The sequence below is a fragment of the Lissotriton helveticus genome, chromosome 7 (assembly GCF_964261635.1).
Source record: "Lissotriton helveticus chromosome 7, aLisHel1.1, whole genome shotgun sequence".
Lineage (NCBI taxonomy): Eukaryota > Metazoa > Chordata > Amphibia > Caudata > Salamandridae > Lissotriton > Lissotriton helveticus.
In genome coordinates, this window is record NC_136068.1 from 1,065,373,786 (window position 1) to 1,065,391,872 (window position 18,087).

General features: G+C 44.0%; 1 protein-coding gene across 3 annotated transcripts in view; it reads left to right on the plus strand.

Annotated features, from left to right (window-relative positions):
- ENGASE (endo-beta-N-acetylglucosaminidase) overlaps window positions 1-18,087 on the plus strand; it is a 225,859-nt gene that overhangs the window by 166,173 nt on the left and 41,599 nt on the right. For all 3 annotated transcript variants that reach the window (XM_078653981.1, XM_078653980.1, XM_078653982.1), the window contains exon 12: window positions 7,802-7,913. In XM_078653981.1, the coding sequence (XP_078510107.1) occupies window positions 7,802-7,913 (112 nt within the window). The remainder of the gene's footprint in view (window positions 1-7,801; window positions 7,914-18,087) is intronic.

The window sequence follows — 18,087 nt, forward strand, 5'->3', positions numbered from 1 at the left end:
AGTGCAGTCCATTAATGCCACCCCTAAGTCCCCAATGTAGTTTGGAGTGTAAATATGTGTAGTAGAATTGTTTTGCATGTTATTATGAGATATATGTTGTGTGTAGTGGATTTGTGTGTTCTGATGCTTTACCCAACTGCGCTTTGCATTTTGGACCTTGCAGGTCTATACTTATAATAGGAGAAGTGGTGCACTGATGAGGAGGTGGTGCTGTGCTGTTGCTAAGATGGTGCTGCGCAGATGCTGAGGTGGTGCTGCACTGATGCTGAGGCGGTGCTGCGCTGATGCTGAGGTGGTGCCTGTAGGAAACCAATTGCACACCACGGGGAATCGATTAATGCAATACATTCCCTAAAACAATCAAACACACACATATGAAAACCTTCAGCCACACAACTAGCAAACCAACCAATCACACACCTAATAAAACAAGTTGCCAGAAATAAGGGACTTTTCATTTTACAGATACATTTTTCAGGCATGCTGGTCCAAGTAATTGAATTCAGCTAAATGAATACCCCATCTCCCAGAATTCGCCGATTTGTTACCTGAAGGTATAGATGATACCAGTTGACCTATGGTGTTATGATAAACCTACTCTTAGGAGAATAAAGGATGTAACGCTGAGATAAACTACATCTGTGAACAGGTGATAAAAAGATAATTCAATTGCTTCTTGATGCACATGATGCGAACAGAGCATCCTGATATTTCTCGAGATGCTAGATAGCTGGAATTATTTCACATTCAATGGTTCATCTTCCTGCAAACTGAATACCAACGTTATACACACAAGTCTTTGCAGTATGTGGATTAACCTACTAAGCAGCGTTACCAGCTGCGAGTTTTCAAGTCCGCACTTTTAGGAAAAGGGTAAAATTAGGTTTCTGTGAGCTAAGCAAAGCGCTTCAGTAAGATTCGTCAGAGGCTCGTTTAATTTTGCTCTTGTCCCATTGAGCAGAGAGGGCCATCTGAGACACAAACCCGGTAATGCCATGCTGCACCCCACCCTATTGTCTGAAGTAACGCTGCATGGGTCAGTGGTCTCATGGTACCAGCCGACATCCCCAGGCAGTCAACTCCTCTAGGTGAATCTGGCAGCTTATAACCACCAACTTGTTCCTCGGAAACCTTGCCAATTCCAATTTTTACGTAAAGTACTGCCGCGACCAGGATATGGCGAGGCGTGGGTAGGAAACCGCACTAGACACAGTATTGGTATGTTTTAGATCACATAAGTTTACGATTCGTAACACAGACAGAATTACACGATTTATGGTCAATTGCTGACGCCGGGAAAACATAAATCCTTGCCGCACAAGTTAAATTCCGAGGCCACCCCATATCTGCTACTGAGAGGAAATGTGGCGCTACTTGCTGAGCTACCGACTTTCTAACTAGGGAGCTTGTGATTTTGGGCAAATCAGTTAATCTTTCTATGCCAAAATATGTGACCTGACCTTGTGTTATGTAGCTGGTGCTCATGTAAGGCACTCCAAATTCTGCAAGTCGAGTTCGGCTATAAATCACGGAGAAAAAAAAACTAGAATGGTTTGCTGAGCTTGTTTGTTTTGTAAAGCCCAATGAGAACATAATTAACCCTCAACCATCTGACTGCACAATATCCCTAGATTTCTTGTACCCATGCACAACTTAAAGCCGAGGCTGTGCAGCATAAAGAAACCCTCACCACTAAATACATACATCTTGCATTTTTACAGTGTGCAGCTAACAAAAGGTGTCCTGGTTCTTAAGTCTTACGTATTTTATATGCTTTATTTTCAAATCTTACATCTATGTAGACATCCATTCCCTGGCCGATATTATGGTCGGATTATCTGTTGATACATTTCACCATCCTAAAAATGACATCACCTAATGTTTATAAAGCTTTTGGAAGACCTTCAAGACAGTGGTCGAAATTGTACATTTTAAGCCGGCAAGCAGCGCTGAGTAGGTCCACTCCTAGGCTTGATAGAGAAGTTGGTGCATCCTATCTTATCTTCAGGAATTGGATTGACTCTATACTTGAAAATCTGGTTCTGATAACTGCAATTAGATCTTCCTGCAACAAAACAAGGGACAGTTTGTTCTTGCCCAAATTAAGGGATCTAAAGAAGGAAGGTAAAAACAGGAAAGGAAATGTAGGCGCCATGATGATGATGGAAATACAAAATTGTTTAAGATATCAATAAAAAAAATATCATTATGCAATTCAAAGAGCCAAAATGAGCGGCTTTGCTGACAAGATTAGCCAGGCAAAATACCCTGCCAAAGAAATATATTTGATTGTCAACACATTTTTGAACCCAGACATTGCATGAATATGTGCCCCTCCTTCCAAGGAGTGCTGTAAACAGCTTGCGATTTATTTTCTGTGTAAAGTCAGACAGATCTATGATTCTTTGAGAGAGACATCAGACTCCCCAAATATGTTAAAAGCCGGCGATATAGGCAGCAAGCCGCAGCTGAACTCTCATCCTTATCCAGGGTAACTGAATCTGACATTTTAGGAGTAGTGAGTCCAATAAAATCAGGCTCTCCCCTCGATCCTACTCCAGTTAATATTTTGTTGAAAGGAGGAAAAGCTATATCTTTGTTTTTATTAGCCATATACAATTTCTCTTTAATGGCGGGCTGTGCTACTAAGGCATGGAAGCATGCTATTATCCGGCCTTTAGTGAAAAAAGTGTCCCTTGCTCTCGACAAAACCGAAAATTACAGACCGATCTCCTTGCTTCCAGGGATAGCAAAATCCTAGAGAAATTTTTAAATGGTCTTCTCTCAACGTCTTGGAATCTAATCTGCTACATCACACTCAAACAGGTTTTCGACAAGGCTGGATTACGGAGACAGCACTTCTACCGCCACAGAGAACTTAAAACTGCCTCTAGACCATGGGAGTTGAGCTGCGCCCATTCTTGATCTGAGTGCAGCATTCGAACCATCTTACACACAGACATGAGAGAAAGGATGGAAGCACTGGGAATCGTTGTTAAAACAGTTAATGTATTCCTGGCAAGTAGAACTTTCAAGTGAGTGAAGAGCCTTTTTTTATCAGAAACATACAAGCTGCAGTGTGGAGTGCCACCTGGCTCGTCATTATGCCTTGCGCTTTTAACATTTATGTGCGTCCTCTTTCTACCATAATGCCATATCCTACTCAAACGGCGTGCAGATACTCATTGCATTGTCACCGAATACCAGCGCCACCTCTATAAAGCTCACTGTGTATGGATCAGCTGGATGGCGACAAGTTGATTAAAGTTAAACTGTGACAAAACTGAGGTGCTGTTTGTCGGCAAGAATTCCTCACCATGGGACTAATTTATTTTGCCCCCATGCTTGGGACCGGCTCCCATCCCTAAAACTGAGGTTAAGAGCCCAGGAGACATGCTAGACAAGGATATAGCTATGGCCTCCCAGGACAAGAACGTGTCTGGTAATGGTTTGGATTATTAAGATCCCTCAGAAAAACACTTAAATGGCTTTCTCTGTAGTTTGGAAGGATGGTAGTGCAAGGCCTAATTCTCTCTTGTTTGGATTATGGCAACTCTTTATATTTATGCAAAAACAACAGTTGATGGACAGAATGCAGAACAATGTCATACATTCACCCCAGTACAGAGCTCTGGGCCTAAATCCATAGTTTTTTGCTCACAATGCCATTCCAGTTTGAACCTAGCCATACGCAAATCAGTCTTCACCCTGTGCCCCATGGGAACAGTCCAGCCCGAACTTCCAAGCCAGGTCGTCCCTGGACTGGAAACAAGCATCCTAGGACCGGTTTCGGGCTTTCAGCCCTCATCAGCCATGATAGCTTGATACCAGTAATTTACAAAAAGGGGTGGTGATGGACAGAGTCTCTGAATTAAGCAGAGTACTCTCACCCAGTCAAGAGATCAGGGCTAGATCCAACACCGTTTTTTAGCTCATTGCACCATCCCAGTTTCAGAACCTGGTTGTATGCAAATTAGTCTGTCCCTGGCCCAGTGCATCATGGGAACAGGGCAGACCAGACTACAAAAGCCAATTCTTACACTGGGAAGGAAACAAGCTTCCGGGGACCGGTTTCTGCCATTTCAGGCGTCTTCGGCCCGGCTTGCTTGAATCCTGATGGTGCAATGAGCAAGGGACTCACATCTGAGTATACCCTTCCACGCTTAGGGTGGACAAAATAATTTACAAAAAGGGGCATACCAGTGGCATGAAGAGCACGGGACTCGCGTCTGAGCATACCTCTCTTATTCGCTTAGCCAGAACCGGTCCCAGGATTCTTGTTTCCGGTCCAGGGAGGGACATGGCTTGGCAGTTCGGGCTGGACTGTTCCCATGAGGCTCAGGGTCCGACTGATTTGCATATGGCCATGTCTGAACTGTGGTGGAGTAGAGATCTAAAGAATGATGATGGATTAAACCCAGATAAGTTGACTGGGGGTGAGTGCTTGCAATGTTCAACACTCCGTCCATCATCCCCTTTGGTTTTGCTTTGTTCGCCCTAAGTTTGGAGGGTATGCCCAGATGTGGGTCCCTTGCTCACTTTGCCACTGGATTCAAGCTAGCCTGGCTGATGACTGCTGATTAGACTGAAACCGGTCCCAGGATGCTTGTTTCCGTTCCATGGAAGACATGGTTTGGCAGTTCGGGCTGGACTGTTCCCATGAGGCACAGGGTCCAACTGATTTGCATATGGCCATGTCTGAACTGGGGTGGCGGAATTAGCTAAAAAATGATGATGATGAATTAAACCCAGATCAGTTGACTGGGGGTAGGTGCTTGCAATATTTAACACTCCGTCCATCATCCCCTTTGGTTTTGCTTAACTCTTTATATTTAGGCAGCCCGTCATTAAAAAAAAAAATGCAGATTATCCAAAATGCAGCAGCTCGAGCACTACTAACTGTGCCGAAAAGAAACTCTGCATGTCCAGCACTTGCGGAACTACATTGGCTGCCACTCAAGAAAAAAAAATAGTTTCAGACCTATGTATGGCACATAGATTAAAACACTCTCCAGGTACACATATTCTTCAGCACCTCATCACTCCACACACAGCCTCCAGAGCATTGACATCATACAACCAGCATCAAGAGAGCAAGAGGAGGAGGCCACTCATTTGCTTACCTGGTGGCCAAATTGTGGAACTCCCTTCCTGTACGACTCAGGCTGAACAAGAATTTGTTGACTTTTAGGAAACAACTTAAGTCTCACCTCTTCATAAAATGGCTTACCTATTAGTTGAATCTATTTCTTAGTTGGCTCCTTCTATCAGTGCCGGGAGGCCCGTTTTTGGGTGGCTGTTGCGCTTTACAAGACTTGTTAACATAAAATAACCTGTGCCTAACAAAATGAATGTGTCTGTCTGTAACGCAACTGGTGCTCATGTAAGTCGCTCTCATACCTTCGGGTCGAGTTTGCGCTATATAAAATTCTAAAATAAATAAATAAAGAAGGAACAATGTGCACAGCGAAGCAGCCACTGAGGCTGTGAGTTGCTCACCTGTCAAAATGCTCTGAAAGTGTTGAAGACGTTTAAGAGCTCGCAGAGCATGAAGTCTGGCCACACTAAGAATACATTATTACTTCTGAAAGCAATTACCCTGAGGAAATTTGAGTGTGGGTCTTCCTCTCTCATGGCGTTTAGCCGGACATAGCAAAAGAGACCAGGTGTTTGCTATTCAGAGTAGCTGCTGCTTCCGCTCCTAACAAATAGGGAAATGCCACACATAATCGAAGCTAACAGATGGGGGATTAAGTAGTAGGATTACTTGTTTTACAGAGCCATGGGAGGGGAGTGTTAAAATTCTGAATAATTAATTTTGAGTAAATGCCCTCATTCAGAAAAGTTGGTGTTACAAAAACGAAGCAAATAATCGTACGCTACGCAAACTCTTGAGTGACCCAGTATACATAATAGTACACAGCAGTACCGTCTCACTCCTTTGCTGCCTCACAAACGAGTCTCACCTGAAAACACGAACTTGGTATCAGTATTCAGTGCACACATTCAAAACGCCCGGCCGCTGTAAGCCAATATGGTGACTCCTGTAAATGCTTCAAGTCTGACCTTCTTGCATAATGGAGAAATACAGGTTGTCAGCGATCTCCCGCTTTGGGGCCTTGAATTAGAGTAAAGCGCTATCCACATTGCCAGAATCCACCTCCTAACAGTACCCTTCTGTGTAATAAAGAGAACACCCTTCCCATGTGCTCACAAGGGGCGCTCAGGGAAACAAAAGGGAGGAAGGGGTTAAGGGTGGTTGCATGGTGGGAGGGTAACACAGTGAGGGAAGCAAAGACAAATCCCCCAAAAATGGCGATTGTTTCGGAGAGCGAGGAAGTGGCATAACATTTAGAGCTGCCGACTTTGAAACAGGGTTCGTGTCTTGTCATGTCACCCCGTGCTTTCCAAAATAAATAATGCTGAGACATGCCGATCTGAAACATTTAAGTAAAACGATGGCGAAAGCCAACAAAATGCTGCCAGTTATCGGTGCCTTTGTGCAATTTCAAAGGGATCTTGATGAAAAAAAACAAGTGTGTTTGTCACTACTCCTTAAGGCACATAATGTATCTGGGTAGGAGGAGCGCTTTTCACTGCTTGTGTCCTGTAAATAACGGAGAGGGGAGCGAGCATCTGTAAAAGATAAAGCGCAGCGTCCATGAGCGGGTGTCACGTGGAACCAGGGAAACCCATGCACTTTGCAACAAAACAGTGAGCGAACACAAAAGGATCAAACCAGCACACGAAGTAAACAAAACACAAACGCTTAACATGAGCAGAGGCAGGCCAACATAAAAAAGAGTATCCTAAATACCCTGAAGAGTAAGAGTACATGTAACGGGGGCAGTCCTCATTGGAGGGTACAAAGTCCAAAAGGAGGGACTACTAAGCATATTCACCAAATGCAAGCCGGCATTTACACAGGACAGTAAAAGGTACCAATGAAAAAGATGGGCGGTGCTTGAAACCCATACAGCTGCCTAGGCGAGACCTAAAAAGGGAGGAAAAAGATATAATAGAAGCAAGGCAACTGAGATTGACATTAAAGCCATCCAACCTTGCGCTAGGATTAGCGCTGTGGTGTATGGTATATAATGATGTCTTCTGACACCATTGGATCCAATGGTCAGTCGGAGCAGTCTATAGCAGGCCTGAAAAAACAGAGTAAAGAGAACTTTTACCAAAATCATGTTCAAGTACCAGCTGCTAAGCACTCTGGGATCTCGGAACATGAACAAATAAACTTTATTTTTCTCTGAGACATTTAGAAACATTCCTGGTACTAGAACTGTGTAGTTCCTGCATTCTTTATGGATGGACCAAGCTGCAGCGGCTGGGCTAAATATGGGGTTGTACTTGTACAAGGTGTTATGTGCTAATGTATATTTGTTGCTGTATTTTTAAACGTTGAAAGCGAGAGTGTTTTAATCATTTATGGCATCAAACAGAAACATCTCAAATGAGAGACTGGCATAATTTGGAGTTGAAATTGAGTTTTAGAGCGACTTAGTTCATAATTCCTAAGCTAAGTATTACTAAATGCAGTGTCCTTGTTTTTTGTCTGGCGCACATGCTAGCTATCTTTTTGTATTTCAGGAGATATGCTCATTTCAAGCACAGATGCAGAAACGTTGTTTGGGCTGCATATGCTAGGCCTCGTCCCGACCAAACAAAGATTGTTTTGTGAAGGATTAGAGCATGCACACATTTTTAATTCCATTTAGGCACTGTCTGCTCCTCTTATGCACGCTTTCTTTGAGTCGTTGCCCCACTAATTCCTTTTTTATCTCCTCTCTAGGGCCACCAGCAATACACACTCGGCACCCTACCATATTAGAAGAGACCCATCCCACCTATGAACGGTTAAGTGGACCCTGCTGGAAGCAGGGTGGTAACAGCTGGACACAGAGGTGAGTGTGAGTGACCTGCACTGCAAGTTGTAAATCTGCCACCACAGTAGTTTTCCTTTGAAATGGTGTAGTATTACTTTTGGAAATGTACAAATGTTCCCGGTGCTACACATGGAAAATGGAAATCTGCCCATGCAAAAGGTTCCAGGCGTACCCCTGTAAATGTCATGTGATATGTCCCCAGAGCCCCATTTCCGAAGTGTGGAATCGTACGTAATGTTCAAATTGAGCCCTCGATAAATGCAACACAATATGCAGTGTACATTCTTTCTCTTTTTGTTTCCAAGGGGGGCATTTGTCTTGTGAAAAATCCCATTCACCTATACCCCATCTGAGTTTTGCAATGATTTGCTCCCCTTCCCATACTAAAAGAGAAATTACTCTAGTCCTTTGCTCAGTCAATCAATCAAGCAGTCCATTTATAGAGCGCGCTACTCACATGTGAGGGTCTCAAGGCGCTGGGGGGGGGGGGGGGGGTGCTGCTACTGCTCGAATAGCCAGGTCTTGAGGAGTTTCCTGAAGGTGAGATGGTCCTGGGTCAGTCGTAGGTGTGCGGGGAGGGAGTTCCATGTTTTGGCTGCCAGGTAGGAGAACGATCTTCCTCCGGTGGTGGTTCTGCGAATCCGTGGGTTGGTGGCGAGTGCGAGGCTGGCGGAGCGGAGCTGACAGATGGGGGTGTAGAACGAGAGGCGGCTGTTGAGGTATTCGGCCCATGTCGTGGAGCGCTTTGTGTGCGTGGGTGATGAGCCTGAACGTGATCCTCTTGTTGACGGGGAGCCAGTGCAGGTTTCTCAGGTGGGCGGATATGTGGCTGTGGCAAGGGATGTCGAGGATGAGTCGTGCGGAGGCGTTCTGTATGCGTTGAAGTAGTTTCTGAAGTTTGGCAGTGGTTCCGGCGTATAGGGCGTTTCCGTAGTCCAGTCGGGTTGGTGACGAGGGCCTGGGTGACGGTCTTTCTGGTTTCGGTGGGGATCCACCTGAAGATTTTTCGATGCATGTTCAGGGTGCTTTGCTGGAATAAAACTCTGATCATTAATTCAAAGGTGGTAAATGGTCAGGATTGTGGAGTGATTATCAACCAACTCAGACGTTTGTGGGTAGTTAGAAACTTTCAAAACAATTTCTCTGCAGAGGAATTTGCATGAGTAAAACCGTTCACACCTGTCAAGAGGTCTTCTGTGAATTTCTTACAGGTGTAAATGAAGCCATGTTTACGGCCGAATTCGACATTGTGAGTTGCACTCTCACTATGTCCCCCTCACAAAAGCAAATCCCTAAACCACAGAGGCAGTTTATTTCACTTTCCTTCCCCCACCTCCCAAAAAAACCCCAAAAAACAAAAAAATGCCGTAGTGAACAGCATTCATTTGTATATTTCGAGTGAGTTTGTGGCTTCAGGTCATTAGTTGACCATGGGCGTTGCGCACTTCTACTACCGCTATCAGTTTGGTTATCGTACCGTCAGTGGTCACTGTTTACACGAGTCCCATCCAGCATTGTTTAATCAGAATATGCAAGATCCCTAGCTGCAGTCAGACAGCAGTCTATAGCTCCCCCCGAAAATTAGAATTGAAAAAGTATTTAATGAGGGACCGTTGGTAAAATGAGGCTTCATTAGATTAGAAATCTGCCATTCTTTGACTCCCGCTGCTCCCCGTCACTGAATATGTAGTGACACTGCAGTGGTCTTTTTGCTGCTTTACATCAGTTATGCTCTGCCACCTAGTGGTTCCATAAAGGACGCCTTAACATTTAAGACACAACCAGTAGGTGTTCTCTGTCCTGGTAATAATGATGTTGTGAATCTTCCAAGACCTAACCCAATTTTCTGATAACTTTTTTCCCATTATCAGATTTTATCAGGAAATCAGCTGAGCATCACGTTTTCGAAATCAAGAATGTGAAGACTGTCGAACACAAAATCATTGTCAATAGTGACAATTGACAATGATTTTGTGTTCGACAGTAACTCAACTCTCAACTCAACCATTTCTGTGTGATTTGCCACCTTTCAAGCTTTGGTGTGGGTTCCCATGGAAGCAAACCATTTCAGTTCACTTATACGGATTGTGTTCGCTGTTTGGTCAAGAAACTGACAATTTTGAGGTTTATAGAAAAGCAACCAGGTCTGGGCTATTAGAAATTCGAAACTGACAACCAATATGCATTTACAGCACAACTAGATGTACTACAGCAGTTTTCCCATGGGAGGACGCCAATGTCAAAGAGTTGTATTTGAAACCAGAATCCTGTTCCCTAAAAGAAAGATGGCCTTTATGTTTTACAGATTCAGGAAGTCGATGTAGTTACCACCTCTGAACATCATTCTCACAATGCAGTATATATGGCATCACAGAGACGCCGTAACACATCAGCTAAATCCTCAGTGTTCGTTTGGGGACTAGCACGTGGGTGAGGGATTTTAATTTCAGAGTTGAAGGACAGAGTTTGACTTCTTTGAAGGCATTCTGGACACAAAGGTTCTATTTCAGAAGCACTAAAGTCTAAGTCGATATTGACGTGGAGCACTGAATTAGCAGTGGTGTTGACTTCTACCCAGCCCTCTACACTCATGGCGCTATGAGGGTTTAGAGCTTTCTTTGCCTATTTTTTACACATAAAAGTCATATGACAAAGTGTGAAATGTTAAAACTGTTCTGTTTAGAGATATCCTAATGGTACCAGATGAGGATGGTGGCCTAATACCAGCATCTGGAAGAGCAGTAGCGTCAAAATCGCAAAAAAAGTGCAGGCGTGTGCACATGAGCGGTGATATTCGTGGGAATCCCTTTGTTTATACACTAGTCTGAAGATTGTTGCATTTCCTCAATAGAAACAGAGGAAGAGAGTAAGTACCGAGATGAATGGGAAAGGGATATGAACACATCTATCTCTCTTGCATTGCAGCTCACACAGCAAAGGAAAACAGTCAAGCAATTAATCAGACATTTATAGAGCGCGGCAAATCACCCGTGAGGGTCTCAAAGTACTGGAGCTCTTTGCTGCTACGTGGAGGTTTCATCATGAAATGTGAGATGAACTATCACAAATTACTGGCTTACTTCTTTTTCCTTGAGCCTCTGTGGGCAGAGCAAAATCATGGGGCCGTATTACAGAAAATGCCCCAGGGCGCAACCAGCCTGTGCGCCCTCTTTGTGTAACCCTGGGTCACTTTGGTGTTACAGAAGGGTGCAGGTGCTTGTGTGCCCCCTTCTGTAATACAGATAGCGCTGGCACACATGATGCGCCAGCACTATCTCAAGAAGGCTTCCCTTAATTTGCATGGGGGCATGGCCCCTTGCAAATGAGGGATTCTCTTTCCCTTTATGCTCGTGCCATATTATGGACGCAGGCGCAAAGCCAAAGAAGCTGTTAGGAAGCGCACTGAAGGTGCGCCACAAAAAGGTGGCACACCATCAGTGTGCCCTCTGATGGCAGCTTTTCTGAGGTGGTAAATGGGGTCCTATGGACCCCCCCCAGACATCCCCCTTGCAGGCGGATACAGTCACTCACTTCGCCCGCCTGTAAAGGGATCTTTAATCCCTCTTTAAAGTGCAGGCGGATTGCAGCCTGCACAGTGAAATACGGAGCGGCTTTGAAGCAGTTAACCGTATTTTACTTGACTGCGCTGCCCCAAGGACAGCAAGAGTTCACAGCTGTCCTGGGGTCAGCGCATTCACTGTAATACGGCACACGTTACCTGTTTGCACGTGGCCCACCAATTTGAAGGTGCGCCATGGCACAAACAGGAAAAGTGTGCCCTATGTGTAATATGGCCCCTGGTCTACTTTCAATTTTTTTACATTTTTTTAAAGTCACAACATTATGAACCTGAAACCCAATTTTAGGCAATTTTTCTTTAATCATTCCCATAGAACATTTGGTCAGATTGTTCAGAACTTTGGCTTAGGAATATCAAGGCAGAGGTTGATGGAATTCATCGATGGCTAAATTCGGGTAAACAACGTCAAACTTCATCGCATCTCATATCTGCTAAATGTGATGGCATTGTTATGTATCATCTTCATACACCCGTTGTTCTACACATGACGCCCTTTGGTTATTTCACAAGGGTGGCATGTAACCATAGACAAAGCAGATCATGCTGAGTCCTGTAGCATCCCACAGGTCAGAGACAGGTTTCAGGGGCACTGGAGTCCATCACCTGACATAAATGGGTTGAAGAGACCTTTCTCTGCAAACGACAGACGCACTGCCTTTACACCAGTCCCATGCGGCATCATCTGTAATCAGAATATGCAAGAGGCCAAGCTGCAGTCAGACTGCAGTCTTTAGCACCCCCTGGAACTTAGAAGTGAGAAAGTATACAAATGAGGGGCCGTTGGTAAAATGAGGCTTCATTAGATTTGAGGGAGGGCTGAGAGGCCGCTTAACCAGCAGTTTACACAGGGAGTAGGCGAGCAGTTTCACGGAAGCCAGTTTGCTCTGGCCAAATGTACCTACACTTTGACAATTAGAGGGTCAAAGGCACAAACGTCGGTCCAGACAGCATATAACTGATGAATGTTGTCCTTTGCTAAATTAAGAACTGTACATCATGTAATAGTAATACCTGCAATTTACAGTGCTTAGTAATGGCAGAAGTACAATACGAACAGCTACACAAAAACAACTTATTATACAGGGATTTTTCGAAAGCTTACATCAAAGAATTAGAAGCTCAAGAACGAAAACAGAAGGACTTTAACCCAGAATTAGAACAGTTGCCATCCGAATTTTAAAAATTTTTTGCAGAAGGAATAAACCTCACTTCTTGCTTAACTTTATAACCTGGTTGTGATAGATCTGTTACCTGTTTTATGCATGCATAGTGTTGCGATTTGAGTGCATTTACTGGCCATCAAAGTCTGTGCATCGTGAAAAAAGCTTCTAGTTCGTCCTGGGAGATAAAGTATCAGCCATGAGCAGTGGCAAAGCCAACATGTCTGCCACCAACTTCCAAAAAGAAGACCTGCTGGCTTTGCCGGTGCTTGTTTACTTTTCCACCTAAATCTTGAGCTGGACCAGTCATCTAATTGTTTCCTTCTCCATTCCAGCATCCTTTTTGTTGAAAAGGAGTGGAGAAAATGGAGAAAAACATACACAATATAGGATTCTGATCTTTTATACGCTATGTCACTCCAGCAAATGTTTTTGTTGTGTCTGCAACAAAGAGACCTTATAGTGCTTTAGGAGCGACGGTCTTGGTGCCTCAAACATGAAAGCAGGAGAATGGATAACATGGGTAGGTAAGTATGCCACACTTGGCAATTATGAAAGTAGCCAGCTCGTCAGCATTCTTGTATCACTACAACTGCACTCTTTATATCGGTGCAACATTATGTGGAGCTAATGCCATGATAGAAGAAGAAAGATTTCCAGCCAGTTCTCAAGAAGAATATGGTCACTTCAGTTTAAACTAGTAGCCCCGCTATTAACATGGTACATATATTACCCAAGACAACTGCTACATGATTTTCAAGAGGTCACCACAAATAGCTTTTTAAAAACTGTTTATGGAATCAGCTCGCTTTTGTCTTATATCGAAAAAGAAATCCAAGTGTAGCCTGCGATTTAGACCGTAATTAGTGGCTCTGCAGAAAATGGTGGTGTTCCCAAGGTCCAATTCAAGGGCTATGGATGTGGCTAACTGAGATTGTGTTGGAAAAGGCAGGAGCAGGTACAGTGCTCCTAGACGCAATAACGGAAAGCTCCTTTTCAGTGACAAAGACCTTCTAGGTGGGGCAGGGAACCATTAGTCTTCCATGGCTGTGGCAAAGGCTCCTCCCTACAACAATAACTTTTTAATCCTGTTACCAGAGCTTAGCACCATCGTGAGGGGAAGTATTTCCAGTAATCTCGCTCCTTTACAGAAGCTCATATTCCATAGTTCTCCACCCAATATTGTATCACCTGTGTTGAAACCTCTGTTTTTGTACCATTTACTTTTTACAGGAGATGCAATTATTGCTGTTCCTGAATGTTCCCGACTGCAAAACAGCTTTCCCCTTTTTCTTAGTGGAAAGTAAAGACTTGAAGAAGAATTTTCAACCAGTTTTCGACCTCCCAAACAAAATGAATTAGAAAAGAAAGATTCACGATTATGGCTTTTTATTAACTTTCAACTCCTCTTTCCCAAGGGAAGTGGATATGTACCTTGATGTAGCAGATGCCCTTGTCACACCCTCAGCCACGTGAGACAGAGGTGTTATCTGAGGTTTGGGGTCTGGATGATCATTACCTATACAACTCATCCTTTTGACCCACACCGACACCACCAGCCGTATCAAAATGCATGACAGTGTTAGCAGCCTTTCTCAGACACTATTGCTTCCCTCTCCATACTCTTGTATACAGTTGGCTACTCAAATCATCCTCCAAACTCATTATTATTTAGGACTTGGCACTGCAAACTGCTTAGGTCTTCTCAAATCTAGCAGCAGCCTTAAACACAGAGGTCACATGAGTATTTCACTCAGGTGACAGACTGCTTATAATCCACATATGGGGCATCAAAAAACAAAGTGATGGATGGAATGCTTAAAGTAATCTCAGCCACTAGCGATCGCTCGGGCTCACTGTGCTACTGGAACCAAGCTATACCCGGGTGAAGAACCCATAACAAGGACGAAACCGGTCCTGGGTTGCTTGTGTTCTGGTTAATGGAGGACCTGACCCGGCAGTTCGGGTTGGAGTGTTCACATAAGGAGCAGGGTCAAGACTGATTTGCGTATGGCTGGGTCCGAACTGAGGTGGAATGGTGGGTGAGAAACGATGGATTAGGATACGGTCTGAGAGTATGCCAGTGGCTGAAATTAATTTAAGCATTCCATCCTTGATCTTGTTGTTTTTGCATTTGACACCCTAAGTGTGCTGGATATGATCAGACTTGGGTCCCAGACTTACCGTGCCACTGAAACCAAGCTATACTTCGCTGAAGAGCCCATAACCAGGGCAAAACTGGTCCTGGGTTGCTTGTGTTCCGGCACAGGGTAGACCTGGCCTGGCAGTTCGTTCTGGACTGCTCCCATGGCAAACAAGGTCAAGATTAATCTGTATACAGTGGGTCCAAACTGAGGTGGCAGAGTGGGCAAAATATGATGGATTAACATGCAGCCTGAGCGAGTGCCAGTGGCTGAGAATAATTCACACATTCCAATCATCACCTTGTTGTTTTTGTATATTCTAAACCTGATTCAGTATCTCATTAAATTTTTGACCAGTGACTAGAAGATCTTCACTTTACTGGGTTTCACTGCCTTTAGGATTTTTGAAGTCCTGAGTATTAGATCATGTGTGCATCCATTGCAGGAGTGTCTTGAGGATCAGTGACTTTAAACATCGAGTGAGTGGGAGAATGAATTTAAGTGAGTTGGCTCTGAAATCCCTGACATGGTGGTGTATATGATAGAAGTGCGGACAATCTATAAAGTCCTCAAATATTTACGTTGTCCAATTTCCTCTGACTCTGTGCTGCTGCAGACTGATAACACTGTCAAAATGTATTCTAAAAACAAATAGGTGAATGAAAGCTAGGTTTTTGTTTTTCGAGATAAACAGAAAATCTGGGAATGGGTGAAACTGAGACATACCTGCATCACAGCAGCCCAACTGCCAAGACTTTAGAATCAGCTGGCAAGCTCAGCATTTGAGCTCATCGCAAAACATTTCTCTTGGACTTTTGATAGAAATAGTTTTTTGCAGGTGTTTACTTCTGTAAGAAGTGCAAGAAAGCAACCTTCAAGTTCTATAGTAATGAAGTCTATAGTTTGTCTCTGAGTAAGTACCATAAAACCATTTAGAGGATGATCTTCTTCCCAAAATCTTCTAATATGGCAGTAAGATCTTTTGACAAACGTAACACTTTGAGATTATTTAGAAAAATAATGACTCGTAAGTCAAACATATTTTTGTAAATTGTGGAGCTATTCATATTGAGAGGACTTCACAGACCATAGGTTGATGGACTTTCTCCTCTGTTGTTCTCTTTAAAGGCATGAAGTAACAGAGAAACAGATGCAGCCACTGCTGTTATAAGGAATGATCCACTCACAGCAGCTGTAAAACCTAAAGCTCGCTACACATTACTCATTAAGCATTACTGTTTGAATTCTGACTCCTGGTTATAGAACATAGAGCGTCAGAAGCTGTAAAACCTAAAGCTCGCTACACATTACTCATTAAGCATTACTGTTTGAATTCTGACTCCTGGTTATAGAACATAGAGCGTCAGACCTGCTGCTTAATCTATTAGCATAGCCCAGGTGAGAAGGCTGTTTTCTCTTTACATTTTGATCATCAGGCTGCAAATAGCAGGGCCTGATAATAAGCAGTGCTCAGTCAGATGCATGGACCAGGCTGGGTCACAGAGGTGAAGAACTGAAGGCCTGAAGTATTTACCTCTGAAATAAAAGTCCTTGAGTGTGATAACAAAATGTTGTTTCTGAATGTTTTTAAATGGGAGAAAATGTAAATGAAAAGTTACCGTAATGATTAACTCATCCTTTTAATTTTCTTCCATTTCAAATTGTTGCAGTTGTAGTAAGCCTTTTGTTCCAAGTGGCCGGTAGGCATTGTGCCATATTTATAACTGAAAAATAGTCATTTTTTTTCAAATTGCTGTTTAAAGTTAAAGAAACGTTTTCTATGAAAATTAAGTATTGATGTCTTTCTCCACTTTCAATAAAGCCATACACGTCTTAATGTTTTATGAAGCATGTTTATTCACTTATAATTCCTCCCATTTAAACACATATTTTTCTGTTATAAATATGGCACCATGTCTACAGGTCATTGAGAGCAAGATTCTTGATGTTTGTAAAGGTGACACTTGGAAATGGGAGAACATTTAAATTGAGTTTTATGGCAACCATATAAACAAAGTTAACTCTTCAGTTTAATTTTCTCAATACAGTGCCATATTTATAAGTGAAAAATACAGCCATTATTTGGAGTTGGAGATATTTAAAGTGCAGAAATATAACAGTGACTGTAGGAAAGTGGGGTTCTGTTGCAGTAACCCCCACCCCACTTTTTGCCATGCTACTGATGCACTTTTTAGGTCGAGGGACCTATAAGCTGCGAAGCAGCTTCCGGTCAGGAGATCTTATGTTGTGTAGTAGGCAGTTTAGACCCGCCTCTCAGCTCCGTTCGCTTCCATTGGCTGGCTTCCTAAACAGAGGCCAGCCATTGGAAGAGAAGTGAGTCACTCCAAACAAGCCCCGTCTTTTTCGGATTCGGGGGCGTAAGTTTTGCTGTTCTTTAGCGCGTGACGTCGTCCGTCACTCAGGACAGCAAAACACGCCCCCGAATTCGAAAAATTCCGGAAGCTTGAGGCCGCCATTTTTTTTTGTCCGGCGCCGAGTCTTCAAGTGCAGAGGAGAGCCTCCTCCTCGCAGCACCGCAGTGAAGGTGAGCTTTCAGGAGCTGCTCGCATCCCCCCTTCCCTCTGCCCTCCTCCGTGTCCGTCGCCGTGTCTTCAAGTGCAAGGTTGTCTCTGAGAGGCCTGTTCGACAGGAACATATAGCAGGACATCTCAAAGCGTGTTCGTCAAACAAGGCGTGTTTTCCGAATAGAGTTCATTATATAAATGTACAGTCCGGCGTCGGTGGGTATAAAGTTTGTCTTTTTTTTTTGGTGCATCTTCTAATGCAGACTTGAGCTGTCAATCACGGTCACTCATTGAGTATGCAAATGTAATGGACGTTTGCGCACGTGCGTGCTTCCCCCGTGAAGCCATGGTAGAGCCACCACTTTGTTTATTTATTTTGACCTGAGGTAGGACAGATGCACTTGCTCCTCACAGAGCACGTGCGAGGCGATACCACCCCGCTTCTTAGGTGAGGGGTGTTCAGGGCAACCCTGAAGTAAGCTGCGCTCGGGGGTGTGTTATGAAGACCCCGGTTAACACCTGCTCCCCCCCCCCCACCCCTTCCCGCTGCACCGACACACTGCGGCCTTTCTCGCGCCGAGCGCACCGGTGACCCGTGCCTGCGTGACTTTGGGGACCGACGCAACAGGGGCCATTTTGGGCAGCTCCGCATTTGCAGTAGAGTTTTTTGGGTGGTGGGTGGCGATGTTTGGACGCGCCTTTGTGCAAGGAGCTTGGCTTGGCTCACTCTCTCACTACCTCACTCTCTCTCTCACTACCTCACTCACTCTCTCTAACTAATTC